General features: G+C 37.4%; 1 protein-coding gene across 1 annotated transcript; it reads right to left on the bottom strand.

Annotated features, from left to right (window-relative positions):
• Positions 1-5,998: 5,998 nt before the first annotated feature.
• Positions 5,999-16,744, bottom strand: meox1 (mesenchyme homeobox 1). Its single transcript, XM_028475938.1, has 3 exons — positions 16,106-16,744; positions 9,714-9,886; positions 5,999-7,758 (listed from the first exon to the last, which is right to left on the bottom strand). The coding sequence occupies exons 1-3, from the start codon at positions 16,563-16,565 to the stop codon at positions 7,636-7,638; spliced, it is 756 nt and encodes a 251-aa protein (XP_028331739.1). The 5' UTR covers positions 16,566-16,744; the 3' UTR covers positions 5,999-7,635.
• Positions 16,745-17,905: the final 1,161 nt, after the last annotated feature.

Genomic DNA, 17,905 nt, shown 5'->3' with positions numbered 1-17,905 from the left:
CAGTTCAACTTTATTTATATAGCGCTAATTAGTGACTAGTTTACGAAAAGCATAAATGTTTTCAAGTTCCAACAACTTGCTGCTTTGGTGGGTTCACAGCCACCATTTTGTGGAGTCACAGAAGTTGTCGCAACACCTGTCTACGACTACATTGTTTCTCACAAATGATAACCCAGCTAAACCCCTAGTATTGTAAATAAAAAAGCAAAAATCAAAGGAAAAAGGCAGGAAGGATGATCTATTAAAACCCATCAAAGTGTATTTCTGACTCGATCATTTGTTGTGAACATCTTCCTGTGGGATTAAAGTGATCTTTGCCGCTGCTGTTTCTCAACTGTCGGCCCTCACCCCTCACAGCGGCGTCCCTCCTTATCAGCCTGTCACCTCTTTGATGTGGTAACCGTGTGCAGATGCCTGGTCTCCGCTTTCAGGCCTGACCTTCACACCCTCCGTCATCCATCAGGGCCACGAGCTGCGGGAGTGGGAACGCTGCTTTCACCAACTCACGGCTTTACGTTGCAAGATGAATTAAAAGAAATACCAACTGGATGAAACTAGGAGTGTTATGTTAAAAGCTTTGCTGAGCTGGAGTAAAAACCTCCCAGGACGTACAAAAACCAACACGAAAGTAACTTTTCAGCCTTTTGTTGTGATTTTTCACATAAAACTCCCAAAAATGTATGTCATTTGCTGGATTTCTTGTAAATACTTTGTGAGACTTTGAATGACAAATAGTTTAAAATGAGTCCAAAGCTCTTTTACAGCTCTCCAAGGCTGACAACTGACAAGTATAATTTTTACACAGTAGACCAGAGTTAGTACAGACTAAATGTGTTACATTGTGTATTTTTGTTGTTATTTCGTGTTGTTTTACTGTTTTTAATGTAATTCTTTCTAGTTTTGTATGTGTTTTTGTAGTAATTTGGTTTCTTCTTGTTTTGCGTTTTTTTGTTATAATTTTATTTGTTTTGTTGGGTTGATTTTGTATTATCACTGTAATTTTGTGTCCTTTAAGCAGTTTTTAGTGGTATCAGTTCACATGTTTGGTTAGCTTAGCATGTAGCCAACAGTCCCACATGTTTGGCTAGTTTAGCATGTAGGCACCAGTCCCACATGTTTGGCTAGCTTAGCATGTAGCCAACAGTCCCAAATGTTTGGTTAGCTTAACATATAACGACAAGTCCACATGTTAGCATAGTACGGAACCACAATTCCGATTTATTTAGTTTTTGATTTTATTTTCTGTTTGGTTATTGATTGTCAATGTTGTGTATTGTGTTTTTATCAGTTTTTTTTTTTTAAATTAACAATTTAAAACACCACAAAACAGTCACATATTGACATGTGTACAATTAAAATATTTAACAAATGTCGTATGGTCAGTTTACATTCAAATATCATCGTGACGTAGAAAAGATTAGGTAGCGACAATCACGTTTGTTAGCTTAGCACATGGTAGCAGTAGCTGAGCAAGGTTAAAGTTTAAAGGGGCGGGGCTACATAAACATGTCTACTTGATGGAATAAATGCAATAATTGGTCGATATGTTCTTAGACTGATAATTATTGTGCTTCACTAATGATTATTAATATCATTCAATACAATTTCAATCAAAGGCACGAAATGATCTTAATCCAGCATCTGAGACTGAATAAATATGTCTACGTCTGTTTAGATTTTAGGATAATCATTGTCTGTTGGTCAAAGGGCGGCTGATTTATTGTTAGCTTAGCATTAGCGTTAGCCTTAGCACTGCAGTGGCTCCGTGTTCACAGGAAACCTGGAGAAAACACTGTCATTAACTGTGATTTGCTCTAATTTAGGGATAGAGCTCCCATTTTCATGGATGTGCTTTAATCCCAGCGTTTAAAAATGGAAACTCACAGCTGTGCGTGTGTGTGTGTGTGCGCGCGTGTGTGTGTGCGTGCGTGTGTGTGTGTGACCGCACACGGCGGCGACGGCGGCGCTTTGTTTTCTCCTGTTTGGGAACATCACTGCGGACTCGTTGCCCACAGAGAGACTCGTGTCCAAAGACCAGGAGTTATTTCAGGAATGTTTCCGTCTGCTTTAATAATCACGGCTCAGACCAACGATGATGCTTTTGGTGGCGATTTATTGTTCCTGCAGTGAGAAAGTCGTCGATTGAACTGTTGGTACGATTTTATCCATCGGGGAACCTTTAGAGCAGGGGTGTCAGACTCATTTTACTTCAGGGGCCAAATATGGAGCAGTTTGATCTCAAGTGGGCCACAAATTTTATACTGGAAAATGAGTTATTTTAACATTATTGTGCCTTAGTTTGCACTTCTACGTATACATAAAATACTAAATATGAAAGAAACGACTATATCCAAGCAATAAGTGACAGATATTAGTCCCAACAGGTTCTTCACTTTGAATTTCCTAGATTTTTTGACCAATTCCTATTTATTAAGGGAAATATTATGGAATAATTGGAGGAAAATTTAAGGATTTTGCAAGAATTGTGAGTTTTTTCACCAGTTTAAGATTGAAAATAACTGGTATTATGTAATATAAGCACTGAGGACAACTGTGAGCACCTGCAAATATTGTTGAGTTTCATTTACACGATTCACGCTTTCTGTAATTTTAACTTCTGCGGGCCGAATTGGATGCTCCAGAGGGCCGGATTTGGCCCCCGGGCCATGAGTTTGACACGTGCTTCAGAATATTGATGACACTCCTGTGAAGTCGTATGTTTTTGTAAGATTTAAAAGCTGTGGCTTTGTTTAGGAAAGTATTTTTGTACAATTTGTTTTGCAACTTTTGCATAAATGTATTTTCTCAGTAAATGCACTTTTTTTCTTTATTTTAATGTATCTATTTGTATTATATTTTAATTTTATTTTATTTACCTCCATTACTCTGACTGGACTGATTGATGTGATTCGCTACAGCTGGAACACACGGTGGAGACCAGTGAACCTGATTAGCAGAGCAGAGTTGGGACGAATGCAGCACATGCTTCAGATCACGCAAGTCTCATTTTGTGCGGCCCCCAAAAATAAAACTCACGGAACGACTCCAAAACCACACAGTGACAGAAACAAAAAAAAAATCACTCCAAAAAACCCAACAAAATTACAGAGAAAAACACAAAGGAACCACAAAATTAGACCTAAATAACAGGAAAATATACAAAAAAAAAAAAAACACAAAATTATAGAGAAAATACACAGAACAGGGAAAAATACACAAAATAACTCCAAGCAACATACCAAATTACAGAAACAAACCCAAAAGGACAACAAAAACAGACAAGACGATTACTAGAATAAACAAAAACAACAGGAAAACACACAAAACGAACACAAAAATACACAAAAATCACAAAACAGGAACAAGAGTAAAACGTGACAAAATTCGTACAATTAATTTAAGTAAAAACACACAAAATGACACCAAAATGATACTATATCAGTAAAAAGTACAAAAAATGAATCTAAAACAAACAAAATAACAAAATGAGACAAGATGTATAGAAAAAAATAGTTGAAAATAAAAACAAAATACATACAATTTGAGTAAAAACATACAAAATGTATATATATATAAAAAAAAAAAAACAAAACTCATTGTAGTTTCCTGTTAATAATCTGATTGATGATTATTCTAATACTGACATGAATATTGATCATATGACCCTCAGATCAGATTTAATCACACATTTCCCATCAGTCGAATGGTTCCCGTAGTGATGAATGTGAAGGTGTGAAACTGAAAGAACGTCTGAGTTCTTCCCACAAATCCATCCATCCATCCATCCATCCATCCGTCAAGTGGAAAACCACATTTTCTTTTTTTTCTCGTGTCTTTTGGCGAGCATCGACATCCCACAATCACATCCCACCAAATTAAAGCTAATCCATGAATTGGGCCACCTACCCGCCTTTCCCCGTGTGTTGATATTAATACGCTCATTACCATCGGACACGGTTTATTTAGACTAGCATTAGCGCTAATACAATAATAGAGGCTAATGGAGCAGCCTTAGCAGCTGCAGGGGTCACATGTACAGTAACACTTGACCTCAGGGGGGCCACTGACCCCCCAGGCTTTGTTTGGCGGCTCGGACTGGCAGCACAGGCCCACCATTGTGAGCGTGGGGGAGCGAGGCTCGCCTGCTCCTGTTTTCTTTGGGAAGCAGGAAATTGGACGAGCGGCTACCTGCTACAACAACATCCTGTCCTGGAGAAGCGTCTCCTCACCCATACCCACCTATTATTTCCCTTTTCCATCCCACGCCAGCGCTGGAGAGCCTCCGCGGTGCTGGGGTGGGGGGTGGTTAGTGTGGGGGCTTGTCCAGGTTCCACTCGGGTTGAGATCAAATTGGCCTCGTCCAGATGCTTCCGCTGCAAATAGCACTCAGGGGCCGAATAGCTAAGAAGCGGCTCCACCTCGGCAGGTTAGTGGCCCTGAGAGGACGCACACATGCACACACACAAGCACAAACGCGCACACACAAACGCTGCAATTTTCAAGTGTTACTGACACATTTTTAAGTTCCTGATGTCGTACACTCTTTTTTTATGTGAGCGATGACAAAAATAATTTTGTGTGGCCCCGAAGTTAATATAGGAATATATTTATATATATATATATATAGTAAAAGATAAAAATATATAGAAAAAAACTAAATACATAAAATGAGTAAAAACATAAAAGGACTCCAAAAGGACAGAGAAATAAACTATGACACCAAATGTACACTAAATAAGTAAAATATATATATATACACAAAACTAAAACAAAAGCAACTAAATAAAGAGAAAATGTAAAGAAAAAAATATGTAGGAAAAGATACAAGATATATAGAAAATTACAACAAACACATTTTCAAGTGTTTCTGATTGGATGACAAAGCTGTGATTGTGTTGCATTCTACACTTTCTCTTTTATTTCATTCTATTCCCTTCTTTCTTTTTCTCTGTGACTCCTTCAGTCTGGATGACGACGAAGTCGGGAGAGAAAAGATAAATTCAAAGCACGCAAAGATAAAGAGGGTAAAAATGATTTCTGAGCTACTCTATTGTCTGGTTCTCAGGAGAAGAAGGAGATTCATGTTTTCTGTCACTTTTACTCTGAGCTGAATAGGAAGCTGTGGTGTGTTGGGTTTGACACTTTGTGTCACTTTGGTCGTTTAATGCAGACACGGACAACTGAGTGTCCCAAAGTAAACGCACAAATTAACTTCAACAACACAAAAAATGACAGAAAACAACAAAATGAGAGACAATATAGAAAATTACAAAATACATAGCATTTTACTAAAAAAAATAGTACACAAATTGACAGAGAAATACACAAAATCACTCATAAAACACAAAAACCAACAATAAAAAAAAATGTGACAGAGAAATACACAAAATGAAACCAAAAAAAAAACAAGAAAATGAGAAAAAAATAATTAAATATATGTAATTTGAGTAAAAAACATAGAATGAGAGAAAAATACACAAAATGACTCCAAAAAAAAAAACAAAAAACTAAAACAAAACCACACGAAATGAGAGAAAAACACACAAAATTACACTAAATCAGTAAAAATACACAAAATGACTCTAAAACAAATCAAACAACAAAATGAGAGAAAATGTATCCAAAAAAAATGTTGGAATGCAGAAAAATTTATAGAAAACGACAAGGAAAATACATTAAATTTGAGCAAAAACACACAAAATTACAGAAAAAAAAAAAACACAAAATGACTCCAGAATTACACAAAACGCACTAATTGGTCATTTTTCTAATGCTGACATGAATGTTGATCATGTGACCCTCAGATCCGATACTATCACATGTTTTTCTGATAAAAAGGCTCCTCCAGGGACTTTTACTCTGAAAAACCTTTGGGGTGGGTTGGCAAGGAACTCAATGTTTATTTTTCAAAATACGGCCGACACACACACACACACACACACAATCAAACCATCACACTGAACGTCAGCAGGTGGAAGGAATTACAGAGATCTGCTCGTCACTTTGCAGCACATGATTTATTCTGTTGGCAGGAACACTCGACATCTGCGTTTGATCAATAACAGAGTACAAAAAAAAAGAAAAGAAAGAAAGAGTAGTAAAAATGATTGAAAGGGGAATAAAACGATATTCAGAGGAAGGAGAGACCGAGAAATCCACGTCTGATATGAAGGCACTTAGGGCTTGGCAGCCGTCGCACTTTTCCAGGTGTTTGTGGTCACCAGTCCAATACGGCGTTACATTTGTACCACAACTACACACACACACACACACCAGCAAAGACACAAACCTGCAGGAGCAATTCTATGGGAGCAAAAACAAATGTGTGGAACTCTGCTCACAAAAAAGACAAATTCAGAGAGAGAGAGAGAGAGAAAAGACAAAGCACAATTAGAGACAAAAAAAACAAAGAAAAATTTGGAATGCAAAAGCAAAATCTAACCCCCACATTCTGCAGAAAGAAAAACAACAAATTTTTACAGACAAAAACATATTCTATGCGCAAAAAAAAAAAAAAAAAAATCTGGGCAAGCTAACTTTAATTCTGTGGGAGTAAAAATCAATTCAGAAAGCAAACAGAAACTGCACCAGCAAAGACAAAATAGTAAAAAGCACAACAATATTTTGTACAATTATTATTTTTTTGTAAAAACAAAAATGACAAATTCTTAGGGAACAAAATTGTACGCAAAGAAATACAAATTCTTTGCAAACACAACTGCTTATCCTGTTCAGGGTTGCTGGAGCTTATTCCAGAAGACAGGGGGCGCAAAAAGCACATCTGCACACGTAAAACAACTGTTTGTCCAGAGCAAGAAAAGACGGAACTTGTGCTGAAAAAATAAATCATTTTATCCTTTGTATGAGCGATCAGTAAATCAACACGCATGCTTTCGTCGTGTCACAGCTTGGGCTCTTTTTTCAGCCACGGCAACATGGATTAAACTTATTACCAAACTTATATTAATTTGAGTTATGAAATGTGGTTGAAAAGTAGTTTGGCCTCTCGCTCTCTAGCCAAACACACTGTTTCTTCATCATTACACCTGTGTTCGGGTGACGTCTATGTATCGAGTAACGCCCCGTGACATCATCACTTCATCATAATCATGGTAAACTATTAAAATTTATAACATCAGTCGCATGATTACAAAATATTTACATAAATAGCACGTGATGAAGACAAAAATGGTCAGATCAGTGTAATGGCTTCAACATCCTTTGTTTTTTTAATTAAAACTTTTGGAAATGAAGAAACAAATGAAGAAAACAAAGCAAAAATGACAGATTCTGCAAAGATAATTTTGTTCCCGCTGTAAAGTTTTCGAGCTTGTGTGTGTGTGTGTGTGTGTTTTTTTTGTTGCTGAGTCATGATACAAACATAAGGCCACATTGAAAGTCTGTGATTGCAGCAGGTGCAGGAACATGTTCCACTGTGGTCCACAGTCAGGATTTCATCTTCAAGGCACGTTCAGAGGGAACAAACAAACTATTTACAACAACAATAACAAGAGAAGACGCTCAGGGTTCTTCTTCCCCAACCTTTGAGTTCGTCATTCTCAACGTCCCACGGATGCAGAGCGGCGCCTTCTCAGCCGCAGCGCTCACTTTGTCTCTTTTTGTTTGTTTGTTTGTTTATTCCGAGCTTGGCGAAGCCGCCGAGTCCACGTCGTCGTTCTCCAGGTCGTTGGGCGACGCCGACTGACCCCCCTTCACTCTCTTCCACTTCATCCGTCTGTTCTGGAACCAAACTTTGACCTGCAGGAAAAACACAAAACAGGATGTGACATCATCAGAAGCTGTGACATCTTGGTTATTGGCGTGTTGCAACCAACTTGAATAGGTGCATATCGCCACCTACTGTACATGTTTTTTTCATTACATTCAATGTCCACACATTCATGATTTCTTCTTTCCATTATCGTCTGATGATGTCACACAATCCAAAGCTGTGAGGAAGGAAATTCTCAGATTTCCCTCATTATTCACCTTGTTTGAGCTCAGAAAGTTCCAGATTTTAGGGTGAAAAAAAAGAGGGATTTGAACATTAAAGCGTTCAATTTTCAATATTTTTTTTTTTTGTGTAATTTGGTGTATTTTTTTGTCATTTTGTATATGTTCCTGTTCTGTTGTAGTCCAGTAGGGTCTACAACTTTTCCTGATTTACTTCCTGAATTTCAAAAAAGGCGATATCATTATCCATATTTCTAAAATAATTGTCACTTTTTTTAATTGAATTTGACTCTATTAACATATTAAGAATGTTTGGAACAATTTCAGGATATTTAATATCGTGTTGCGACGTCTGATTATTTGGGAAAGTTCCATCATAATTCATTCATTATAGCAGCCTCACAGTTTACGGCTCTGGGAAACAGATTTGTGAGCGTTGGTCGGTGCGTGTGGTCAGTGAGGCTCTGAAGCCTCATTACGAGCCCAGAGTCTGAGACGTGCACACGTGCACGTGCAGCTGCTGCACGTTCACACTCAACCTCAGGAAAACTGGCTGAAAGCAATGGAAATCCAACCGAAACAACCTAATTTTAGTATCTGGGCTTATGAGAATGGAAGGAAAAAAGAATTGGATCATTTGTTTTTGGTTATTTAATTATTTATTGAATTATTTGACAAAAAAATTTTCAATTTTAGAATGACTGTCTGAATCAGAAAGTCTCACATTTAACTCGTCTTTTTTATGCAACAATGCCCAATTTTTTTTTCTTATATTCACAATTTTTACATTTCAAAAGTAAAAGAAAAATCTAATTCAAAACACATGAAAAGGCAAAATTTCAGCTCTGATTTAAACCCACAACAGTTGCTCTGTATTGATGAAATCCACGCTGAGACGGGAATGTATAAAAAAAAAACCCATTTAATTTAATAAAAAAAAGAGCAAAGAATAAATACAATGACCCCCCTCCAGCAATATATTTTATAGCATGAGGAGGAGGAAGGGGAGGGTGTGAAGTGAGGAAGGATTTTGATGGAAAATGACTGCTCTACAGAGCTCTGCTCATCAGTCCTAGCTTTGTTATGCGACCTTGAATCAAACTGAATACACCACAACCTGTGTCTGTACTGAGTACGTAATCTAATCTAGCATGACTCAGCAAAAGAGGAACGTTTCTGTTCAAAAGTACAATGAATAATGCAGTCATCATGTATAAACACATGAAAAATTGTACACATGAACACATTTGATGATATGATGATTAATGTAATATTTGCCGTAACACATTTTCCAAATGTATCATTATTATTATTATAGAATTTTACATTTTCATCATTCACTTAAATTCTTTCAAAACAGAAAATTGTATTTACTATGGAAGCGTATTGCATTCACATGAAAAAAAAGAAAAATCTTTTTTTTTCTGAATAATTTATTGTTTTGGTTTGTTTTTTGGGCTATTTTTTCATGCTTTTTGGACACATTTTTTTCTTCTATTTTTGGACAATTTTTTTTTCTCTGACTAATGTTTTTCAGTTCTCCGTGCTGATTTTTTTTCCTGTTGTTCGGAGTAACTGTTTTCTGTTTTTCGGAATAATATTTTTTTTTGTTTTTTGGCCAATTTTTGTATTTTTTTCAGACTAATATTTTTCAGTTTTTTGTGCAGATTTTTTTCTTGTTCCTTGTTTATTTTGATAAAAATGTACTTTCAACTTGGTTAACACCTGGAACGTTGCAATATTGGAGGCGGGCTTAGTACCTGTCTCTCCGTCAGGTCCAGGTTAACTGCGATCTCATAGCGCCGCAGTCGCGTCAGGTAGTTGTGATGCGTAAACTCCGCCTCCAGCTCCCTCAGCTGCTCCTTGGTGAACGCCGTGCGCTCCTTCCGTGCCTTACAATTGGAGTCCACCTTAAAGCTGGAGTCCTGGGAATCTGGAAACGTTCCACAGTCAGGATTAGAGACGCTACTATGGATCGGGATCATCCGTAAAAAAACACACGCACACAGAGCTAAGTTCATAAACACAAATAAATATATAACGATGTTCACCGGTGAATGTACACATCTGCTGAGATATATGAATATAGAGAGAATGCTAAACATTAAAAAACAAACAACCTGCGGAAAACATGAGGCTAAAACTAGCCTAGCAAAGAAAGGAACACATGGCTAACAAACACATGATGTAGCCTAGCTGTAGCTTAGCCTAGCAAAGATAGAAACTATTCATGGCTAACAAACACATGATGTAGCGTAGCTGTAGCTTAGCCTAGCAAAGATAGAAACTATTCACGGCTAACAAACACATGATGTAGCGTAGCTGTAGCTTAGCCTAGCAAAGATAGAAACTATTCATGGCTAACAAACACATGATGTAGCGTAGCTGTAGCTTAGCCTAGCAAAGATAGAAACTATTCATGGCTAACAAACACATGATGTAGCATAGCTGTTGCTTAGCCTAACAAAGATAGAAACTATTCATGGCTAACAAACACATGACGTAGCGTAGCTCTAGCTTAGCCTAGCAAAGATAGAAACTATTCATGGCTAACGAACATGATGTAGCGTAGCTCTCGCTTAGCCTAGCAAAGATAGAAACTATTCATGGCTAACAAACACCTGATGTAGCCTAGCTGTATCTTAGCCTAGCAAAGATAGAAACTATTCATGGCTAACAAACACATGATGTCTATTAGCTGTAGCTTATCCTAGCAAAGATAGAAACTATTCGTGGCTAACAAACATGTGTGGGCAGAGGAGATGGAGAGGATATTCTAGAAACTCTTTTTTTATCTGAGTTTTAAACTGCTTCATCAGCTCACATTAAAATTAAAATGGCAAAGGAAGAAACAGAAGAAAGACCGTATGGATGTAGTGCTACATGAGTCCATGATGGAGCAGCTGCTTATTTATGAGTCGCTCTAACTTTAAAATGGTTTATCGTACATTTAAATCTGCCCCCAATCTGGCAACCCAGCTTCTGCAGTGGTTGACTCTCCTCTTTTTCTGCGTAAACTGGCTATTTAATTAAATATTAATTGATTTAATTAATATTGTAACTTAGGTCCATTTACTTTTTTCATCATATACAGTAAGAAATACATGGACTGACTCCATAAACACACAAAACGACAACAAAAATAAACATATTGATTTTGGAAAAATACAGGACACAAAATATATAAAAAGTGACACAAAAATACACAGAATAATAAAAAAAATGAAAAAGGACACAAAATACATAAAATGCACAAAGCAACGACAAAAATACATAAAATGAGTCCAAAAAATAAACAAAAGGATGTGAAAAATATACAAAATGACAAAGAATACACAGAATGACTCCAAAGACTCATGAAACAGAAATACACAAAATGACTCAACAAAATGATTAAAAAATACTGAAAATTACAAAACAAATACAAAGCAACAAAAATATAAGTAAAAAAAATAAATAAAATGACTATATAGTATAAACACGACAACAACAAAAACACAAAATGGTGAAAAAAAAAACAAAATACAGCAAATAACTGCAACTACAAAAACACAGATTTAAACCAGGAATAATATACAAAAGAATGACAAATAATACTGAATATTGAAACTCTTGCTCGTTGATGTAAAAAAATTGTTTGAGTTCTTTTTCTTTTCATCAAACACTCGGAGCTAGAAGTGATGCAGATGTTTGTGTGTGTTGTCACCGTGGGAACCAGTAAAAGTTGTGCAGTGGGAGGCCCTCGCCCCTCGTATAGTAAACACCAACAGCTCAGACCACCCTGATCAGGGCTCACAGACCCGCCTCACCTGCACTTTCTGTGTGTGTGTGTGTGTGTGTGCCTCCATCCTCTTTTGTGTTACTCTTTGTGAATATTGGACCTAATGGAGACTTTTTGGCATCGTTTCTCTTTGTGTTTCATCCACATATTGAATATCCATCAGTGACTGTACATCCTTTTATTTTTCCATTCACATCCACACATCTGGGTTGCCAGATTTGGGTCTTTTCTTCTCACATTTTGTGAGTTCTTGTTGTCATTTTGTACAATTTTCTGGTACTATTGCATATTTCATACATTTGGGTTGCCAGATTTGTGCAGTTTTCACATTTTTTCTGCATTTATTTTCACTGTGTGTTTGTGTGTGTGTGTGTGTGTGTGTGTGTGTGTGTGTAGAGGGCAGGGGCCACCAAATAGCCACAGAGGGACTGAGTTAGCAGAGGAATGCAGCGGAACATCGTTAAAGCCTCTAACAAAAGAACAAAGGTATGGATATGTCCAGGTCTGTGTGTGTCCCAGTGGACCACTCTGTGGAGACTCACATAAACTCATCTCTGCGTGACAGCAAGTGTAACCCTCCAAGCCTCATATGTTCAAACTAACATTAGGAATATTATTGTGATGTAATATGATGTTAAAATGTGCAAGATAAAGTAAAACTTCACTTAAAGAATATACTGTATGCATAAATACTGTATATATAGTGTTTTTGTTTTTATTTTATTTTCCACGTTAATTTGTTTCTTAATATTCAACATTTTCAGTGCTGCTGTAACGACCAAATTGAATCACGATGGGACTGATACATTGATTGATGGATTTATGTCAGAAAATACACAAAAAGACAACAAAAAAAAAACACAAAACATAAGGACACAAAAAATACACAAAATGAAATGGAAAATACATAAAGACATGAAAAATGCAGAAAATTAAATGAGAAATACACAAAATGACACAAAAAATATACAAAACGACAAGCAAAATAAACAAAGTTGACCCAAAAAATACATAAAATGACAAAAGTAATTGTTTATACTCCACTATTACACACGCACACACTTATCCTCTAAAAAATGAGTGTATGTCGACATAACTGCACTGAAAAGGACGCATTAAAGAACAAATCCTGCAGTTTTGTTGGATTTGGATAGATATTCATGAGTGTAGAAATACCAGACGGATGTGTGCATGACGGGAAAAAAAAAGTAGATGATAAACAAGCTTTGTTGATGACATGTGTATAGAGTTTTAGTTCATGTGTGTGCAGGTGCTTTAAGCCGCTGTGATTAAGGCTAAGGTGTCACTAACGACTGCTGGTCTGGTTCTTTGTAGGTTTTATCTGGACTTGAACACCTGGTCACTCCCACACACACACACACACACACAAAAAGCAGGCCTCCAATAAATGCCGTGCACGGCCGTAAACGTGCGCAGAGAAAGTCTGTGTCCTCAGCGGGGAGCGAACGCCAACATTTGGTGCGTTTACTTTTGTCGTCACCAGAAAGGATCATTTAAGTGTCGTAAAATGAGAATTTCTCTTTCAAAAAAGAGCAAAATGCAAACAAACACTTTGTTTGAAATTCAAAGTGTTTTTTAAAGAAGACAATCAATTTATTGATCAATACATCTATAAATGAACTGTTTTGTTGTAAATATGATGTTTAATGCATTTATAAAGCAGTTTTAAGTCACTTTTATGAAGTGTAAATAAGGACGTCTATCGATTAATCTTGTCCAGTTTGGGAATTTTACAGACAGTTTGTTTTTTTTTTTAAATCACATTTTGTGCAGTTTTTAAAGGAAACTGAATCAATAAAATTTTTTAAAATTTTCTCTTCAAATTAAAACTCAATCAATATGATGTTAGTTGCTTTTTTAACGATTTATCCTCAAATAAAGTTTGGACTTCTGCAACACGAAGTGAGATTCTCTTTCCATTGTTGAAGTTTGGAAGAAAACCCAATCAAACTGTTACAGTTTACTGTTTACAACATAACATTTACTACATTTTTTACAACACAGAGTCAATAAAGTGACTTCATGTCGAGGTTTATTTCATTAAAGTGTTAAAAAAACTCATTAAACATCTAATTTAATGAGTTTACAGCATTTGAATCTAAGTGTTATGTTGTAAACTAAATTAAAGCTGGACTTTAAGCCACTTTAATGACTTACTGTAGTAAATGGTTTTCAAGCAAAGATGAAATAAATGGGATGTTTAACACAACAAGTCTGACACACAAACACACATCAGGTGTGCGTGTTAGAGTTTGCATATGTGCGTGTGTGTGTGTGTAGGCAGAGATTGTGTTACGCCTTAACGACAGGAAAATGTCAGAGGAGAAGAATGTGAGGAGTGGGCTCACAGGAAAGTGATTTTACCAGACGTGGTCTGGCATGTTTTCAGTGGAGGTTACTATAAGGTAAGGACGTGTGTGTGTGTGTGTGTGTGTGCTCCCACCTACGCTCCTCACTCTCACGTCTACCGTGAAGTTCGTCACTTTTTTAAAAATCTGAAAAACTTCCAAACGCTCTTTGTTCAAATCAAACGTGATGAAAATAACATTTCATGTGATTTTAAGCGACTGCAAACATTCGAGCTATCGATTATTCACTATTCATGTGTTCATCAGAAAGTTTTTTTTTCCTCCAGGAGTGTAAAACAAAACACATTTATTTATTTTTTTTATCATTGAAACAGATTTCTTTGAATGGGGTTGATATATATATATATATATATATATATGTGTGTGTGTGTTATAGGATGTGATATGAAACATTATTACATGATGGCACATGTTATGATACAATGTCATATTTTGTTTTGATATTAAATGTTGGGTAATGACACGTTCTGATATAAAATGCTATTATATAATAGTAAATGTTATGATTCATATAATTATGTTATGATATGACAGCACATGCTTCGATATAACATATATTACGTTATGATATTAAATATTTATGACATAACATAAGTTATATAATCATATTTTTTAATATGATAGGGCATGTTATGATATATATCAACTTACATGTTATGATATATGTTTATTATGATATGACATAACATGTTATATGATCACATGCTTTAATATGATAGAACATATTATGATACATCAACTTACATGTTATGATATGACTTGTTAAATGATATATTAAATGATGTGGCATGTTATTGATTATTATTATGTTATAATAGCACATGTTATGATACAATGACGTGAGATGTGACATGCTACATTAATATAAGACATGATAAAATGATGAAATAAAACAATAAGCGTGTCATTTCTAAAGTCAAACTTAAAGTTTGAATGATTACTTTTAACTTTTCATACAGACGATAACAGACCACTTTTTCAGAATAAAACACTTTTACTTTTTTGTGTTGGTGTTCAGCGATGGAGACACTGGGAGCACTGGTTTACATTCTGGAAACATCCCACTGATCATGAAACTACACCTGTGATATGAGCCAGGGGTTTTTAATAAAAGGTGTCACTGATTTGTCCTGGAGCAGGATTTCTCAGTGAACCATTGCTCCCAAACATTAGAATGAACGACATCTACACGTTCAGCATAAAAAACTAAAGTCCTGTTTGGAATTCTACTTCCTCTGTATGTGAGAGACAAATCATCAACTTTCCTTCTCCCTCAGATGAGGAATATGGAATATGAAGCAGCTGCTTCACAGACTGACAGAGAAAGTCCTGAAAGATGAGGAGAGACGCTACCTGTCAAATATCGGCCAATCAGCATCAAAAATTAAACTAAAATTCAACTACAATATAGAAAAACATATAAATAAAAGGTTCAATCATTGAGTTTCCTGATCCCCCAAATGTATGTACGTACGTATGTATTTTTCTGTCTTTTTGTGTGTATTTGGAGTCATTTTTGTGCATTTTTCTTTCATTTTGTGTGTTTTTGGCGTTATTTTGTGTATAATACGTATCTTTTTGTGTATTTTTGAAGCGGCCGCTGCCACAGCCGTATGTGATTTCCGTCAAATCGATCAGAACATTTTTAAAGGAAATGTCGTTGGAATAACGGCGTGTGAAGGAATACGAAGCAGCCGCTGCACAGACTGTAAACATGTAAACAACAAGACGTTTTCTGTTCTCCTCCATTCATTTTGTGTGTTTTTGGAGTTATTTTGTGTATAACATTTGTTGTTTTGTGTATTTTTAAGTGGCCGATGCACAGACTGACAAGGAGAAGACGCTTGTGATTCCTGTCATATGTCGGCCAATCAGCTTTGGTTTCTAACTGATCGCAGCATCTTGAAGGAAACATCATTAGAATAAAGTCGTGTGAAATAATACAAAGCGGCCACTGCACAGACTGTAAACATCATCTCACCTGTGACGTCTTTCTTCCTCTTGCTGCTGCTCTTTTTGTCTGAGTCGGCGCTCTGAGGCGAGTAGTCGTCCTCTAACAGGGCCTGACCCTGACCCACACTGTCCAGCTCGGGCGCCGCCGCGCTGACGGGTGGAGGGGCCACGGGCGGTGGGGGGCAGGCCTCCCGGCTCTCACAGGGGTGAGTAAACTGCCACTCGGCCCTCTGGTAGCCCCCCGGGGGGGCGTCCGGATACAGCCTGTCGTCGCGTGGGAAGGCGGCGGCGTGCGGCGTCCCAGGAAGAAGACACGAGCTGGAGAAGTCTGTGTAGGCCAAGAACTCTGGCTTCTGGTGGAGGGAGAACGAGGACTGCTGGTACTGCAGGTTCGGGGTCGGGACGCCGGAGTGGGGGCTCCTCATGCACCCCCAGAGGGGAGTGCTGGGGTGGGCGCTCCTCATGCAGCTGCTGGCCGGCTGGTCCATGGCGAAAGAAAAGGAAAAGAGAAGCTGTGGAGGTGGCGTCCTCAGCTGATGAACATCCCTCAGAGAGAGGTTCTCCTCACTCACTCACTCACAGCTCAGACCTCCTCCTCTTCCTCCTCTTCCTCCTCCTCCTGCTTTAAAAACGCCTCAATGGGAACGAGTGGCAAGTTTATGGAGTGTAAGGCGATCCCAGCGTGGAGGAGGAGGAGGAGGAGGAGGAGTCCTGCAGGCCACATGTTGGGAGGTAAAAACCCGCCTCATCAACTATTAATCACGGGGGGAAATTTTATACGCACGTCTAATGGGCTTTCCAGACGCAGAGCTTTTTTTTTTTTTTTAAAGAGACATTGTCTGAGCACCAGAACGTAGAAAAGCAAAGAGGCCGACGCCCACACGCCAGCAAAAAGGAAACTGATTTATTTCAGCTCCCCGGACTTTTTCCAACACCCAGCTTCAATCCTATTTTTTTCTGGGGGAAAGTTAACCCTCTGCACCTCTGATCCCTACCTGTCCCCTCCAATCTGGCAACCCATTCCTTTTCCTCTCTGTGTCGGTGTTTTTATGAGCGACGTGCACACGGCCGTGCACACCTGCCTGCACTTTAACTGGAAGGTGAGGGAACAACTGGAAGGTTCCCGCGCTCCAGAGTTTGGTTAGAAAGTAAAGAATACAAGCATCATCATTTAAAAATATTTTAAGAAGTTAAAGTTTCCCAAATTATAGGAATTTTGTTTTTGAGTGAGCTTGGAATTGTTAAATACAAATCAAAATTAATTTCAAAAATAGAACTTTTATGTTTTTTTCTGGCATTGTATGTGTTTTTGGAGTCATCTTGTGCTTAACACTCATCCTTTTGTTTATTTTTCCATCATTTTATTTGTTTTTTTCTTGTTTCGTATTTTTGGAGTCATTTTTGTGTACTTAGGTTGTCTTTTTGTGCATTTTTTGTCATTTTGTGTGTTTTTAAGAGTCATTTTTGAGTATTTTTCCTGTTGTTTTGATTTTTGGAGTAAATGTTACCTGTGGTTTGCATTTGTTAAATAAAAAATAAACTTAAAATTACATTAAAATATAGGGAAAAAAAATGTAAATGAAAGGTTTCCTCGCTAGGATGCAATCATGAGTTTCCTGATCCAGTAGAATCCACTTCCACATGAAGTCATGTCTGTGCGAGCATTAAAAACCCAAAGGTTGGAGCGAGCTCAGTGTATCCGTTACACCATAAAGCCACAGAACCGCACGTTAGCGGGAGCAGCTTTTTCTTCTCCTTTGTGCCGCTCATATTTGTGAGCTGAGGTTTTCGTCTTCCTGGCGTGACCTCGCGGGACAGAGATGTGGTT

Source organism: Gouania willdenowi, chromosome 19 (genome assembly GCF_900634775.1).
Source record: "Gouania willdenowi chromosome 19, fGouWil2.1, whole genome shotgun sequence".
Classification (NCBI taxonomy): Eukaryota; Metazoa; Chordata; class Actinopteri; order Blenniiformes; family Gobiesocidae; genus Gouania; species Gouania willdenowi.
This window is presented reverse-complemented; position numbering and strand designations above follow the sequence as displayed.

Bases quoted from the DNA above. Each gene is read 5' to 3' on its own strand.
- meox1 (XM_028475938.1), bottom strand. From the start codon at position 16,565: ATGGACCAGCCGGCCAGCAGCTGCATGAGGAGCGCCCACCCCAGCACT. The intron at 9,887-16,105 runs GTGAGATGATGT...GAACGTTTCCAG, and splicing joins GAGGAAGAAAGACGTCACAG to ATTCCCAGGACTCCAGCTTT. The intron at 7,759-9,713 runs GTACTAAGCCCG...TTTTTCCTGCAG, and splicing joins TGGACCTGACGGAGAGACAG to GTCAAAGTTTGGTTCCAGAA.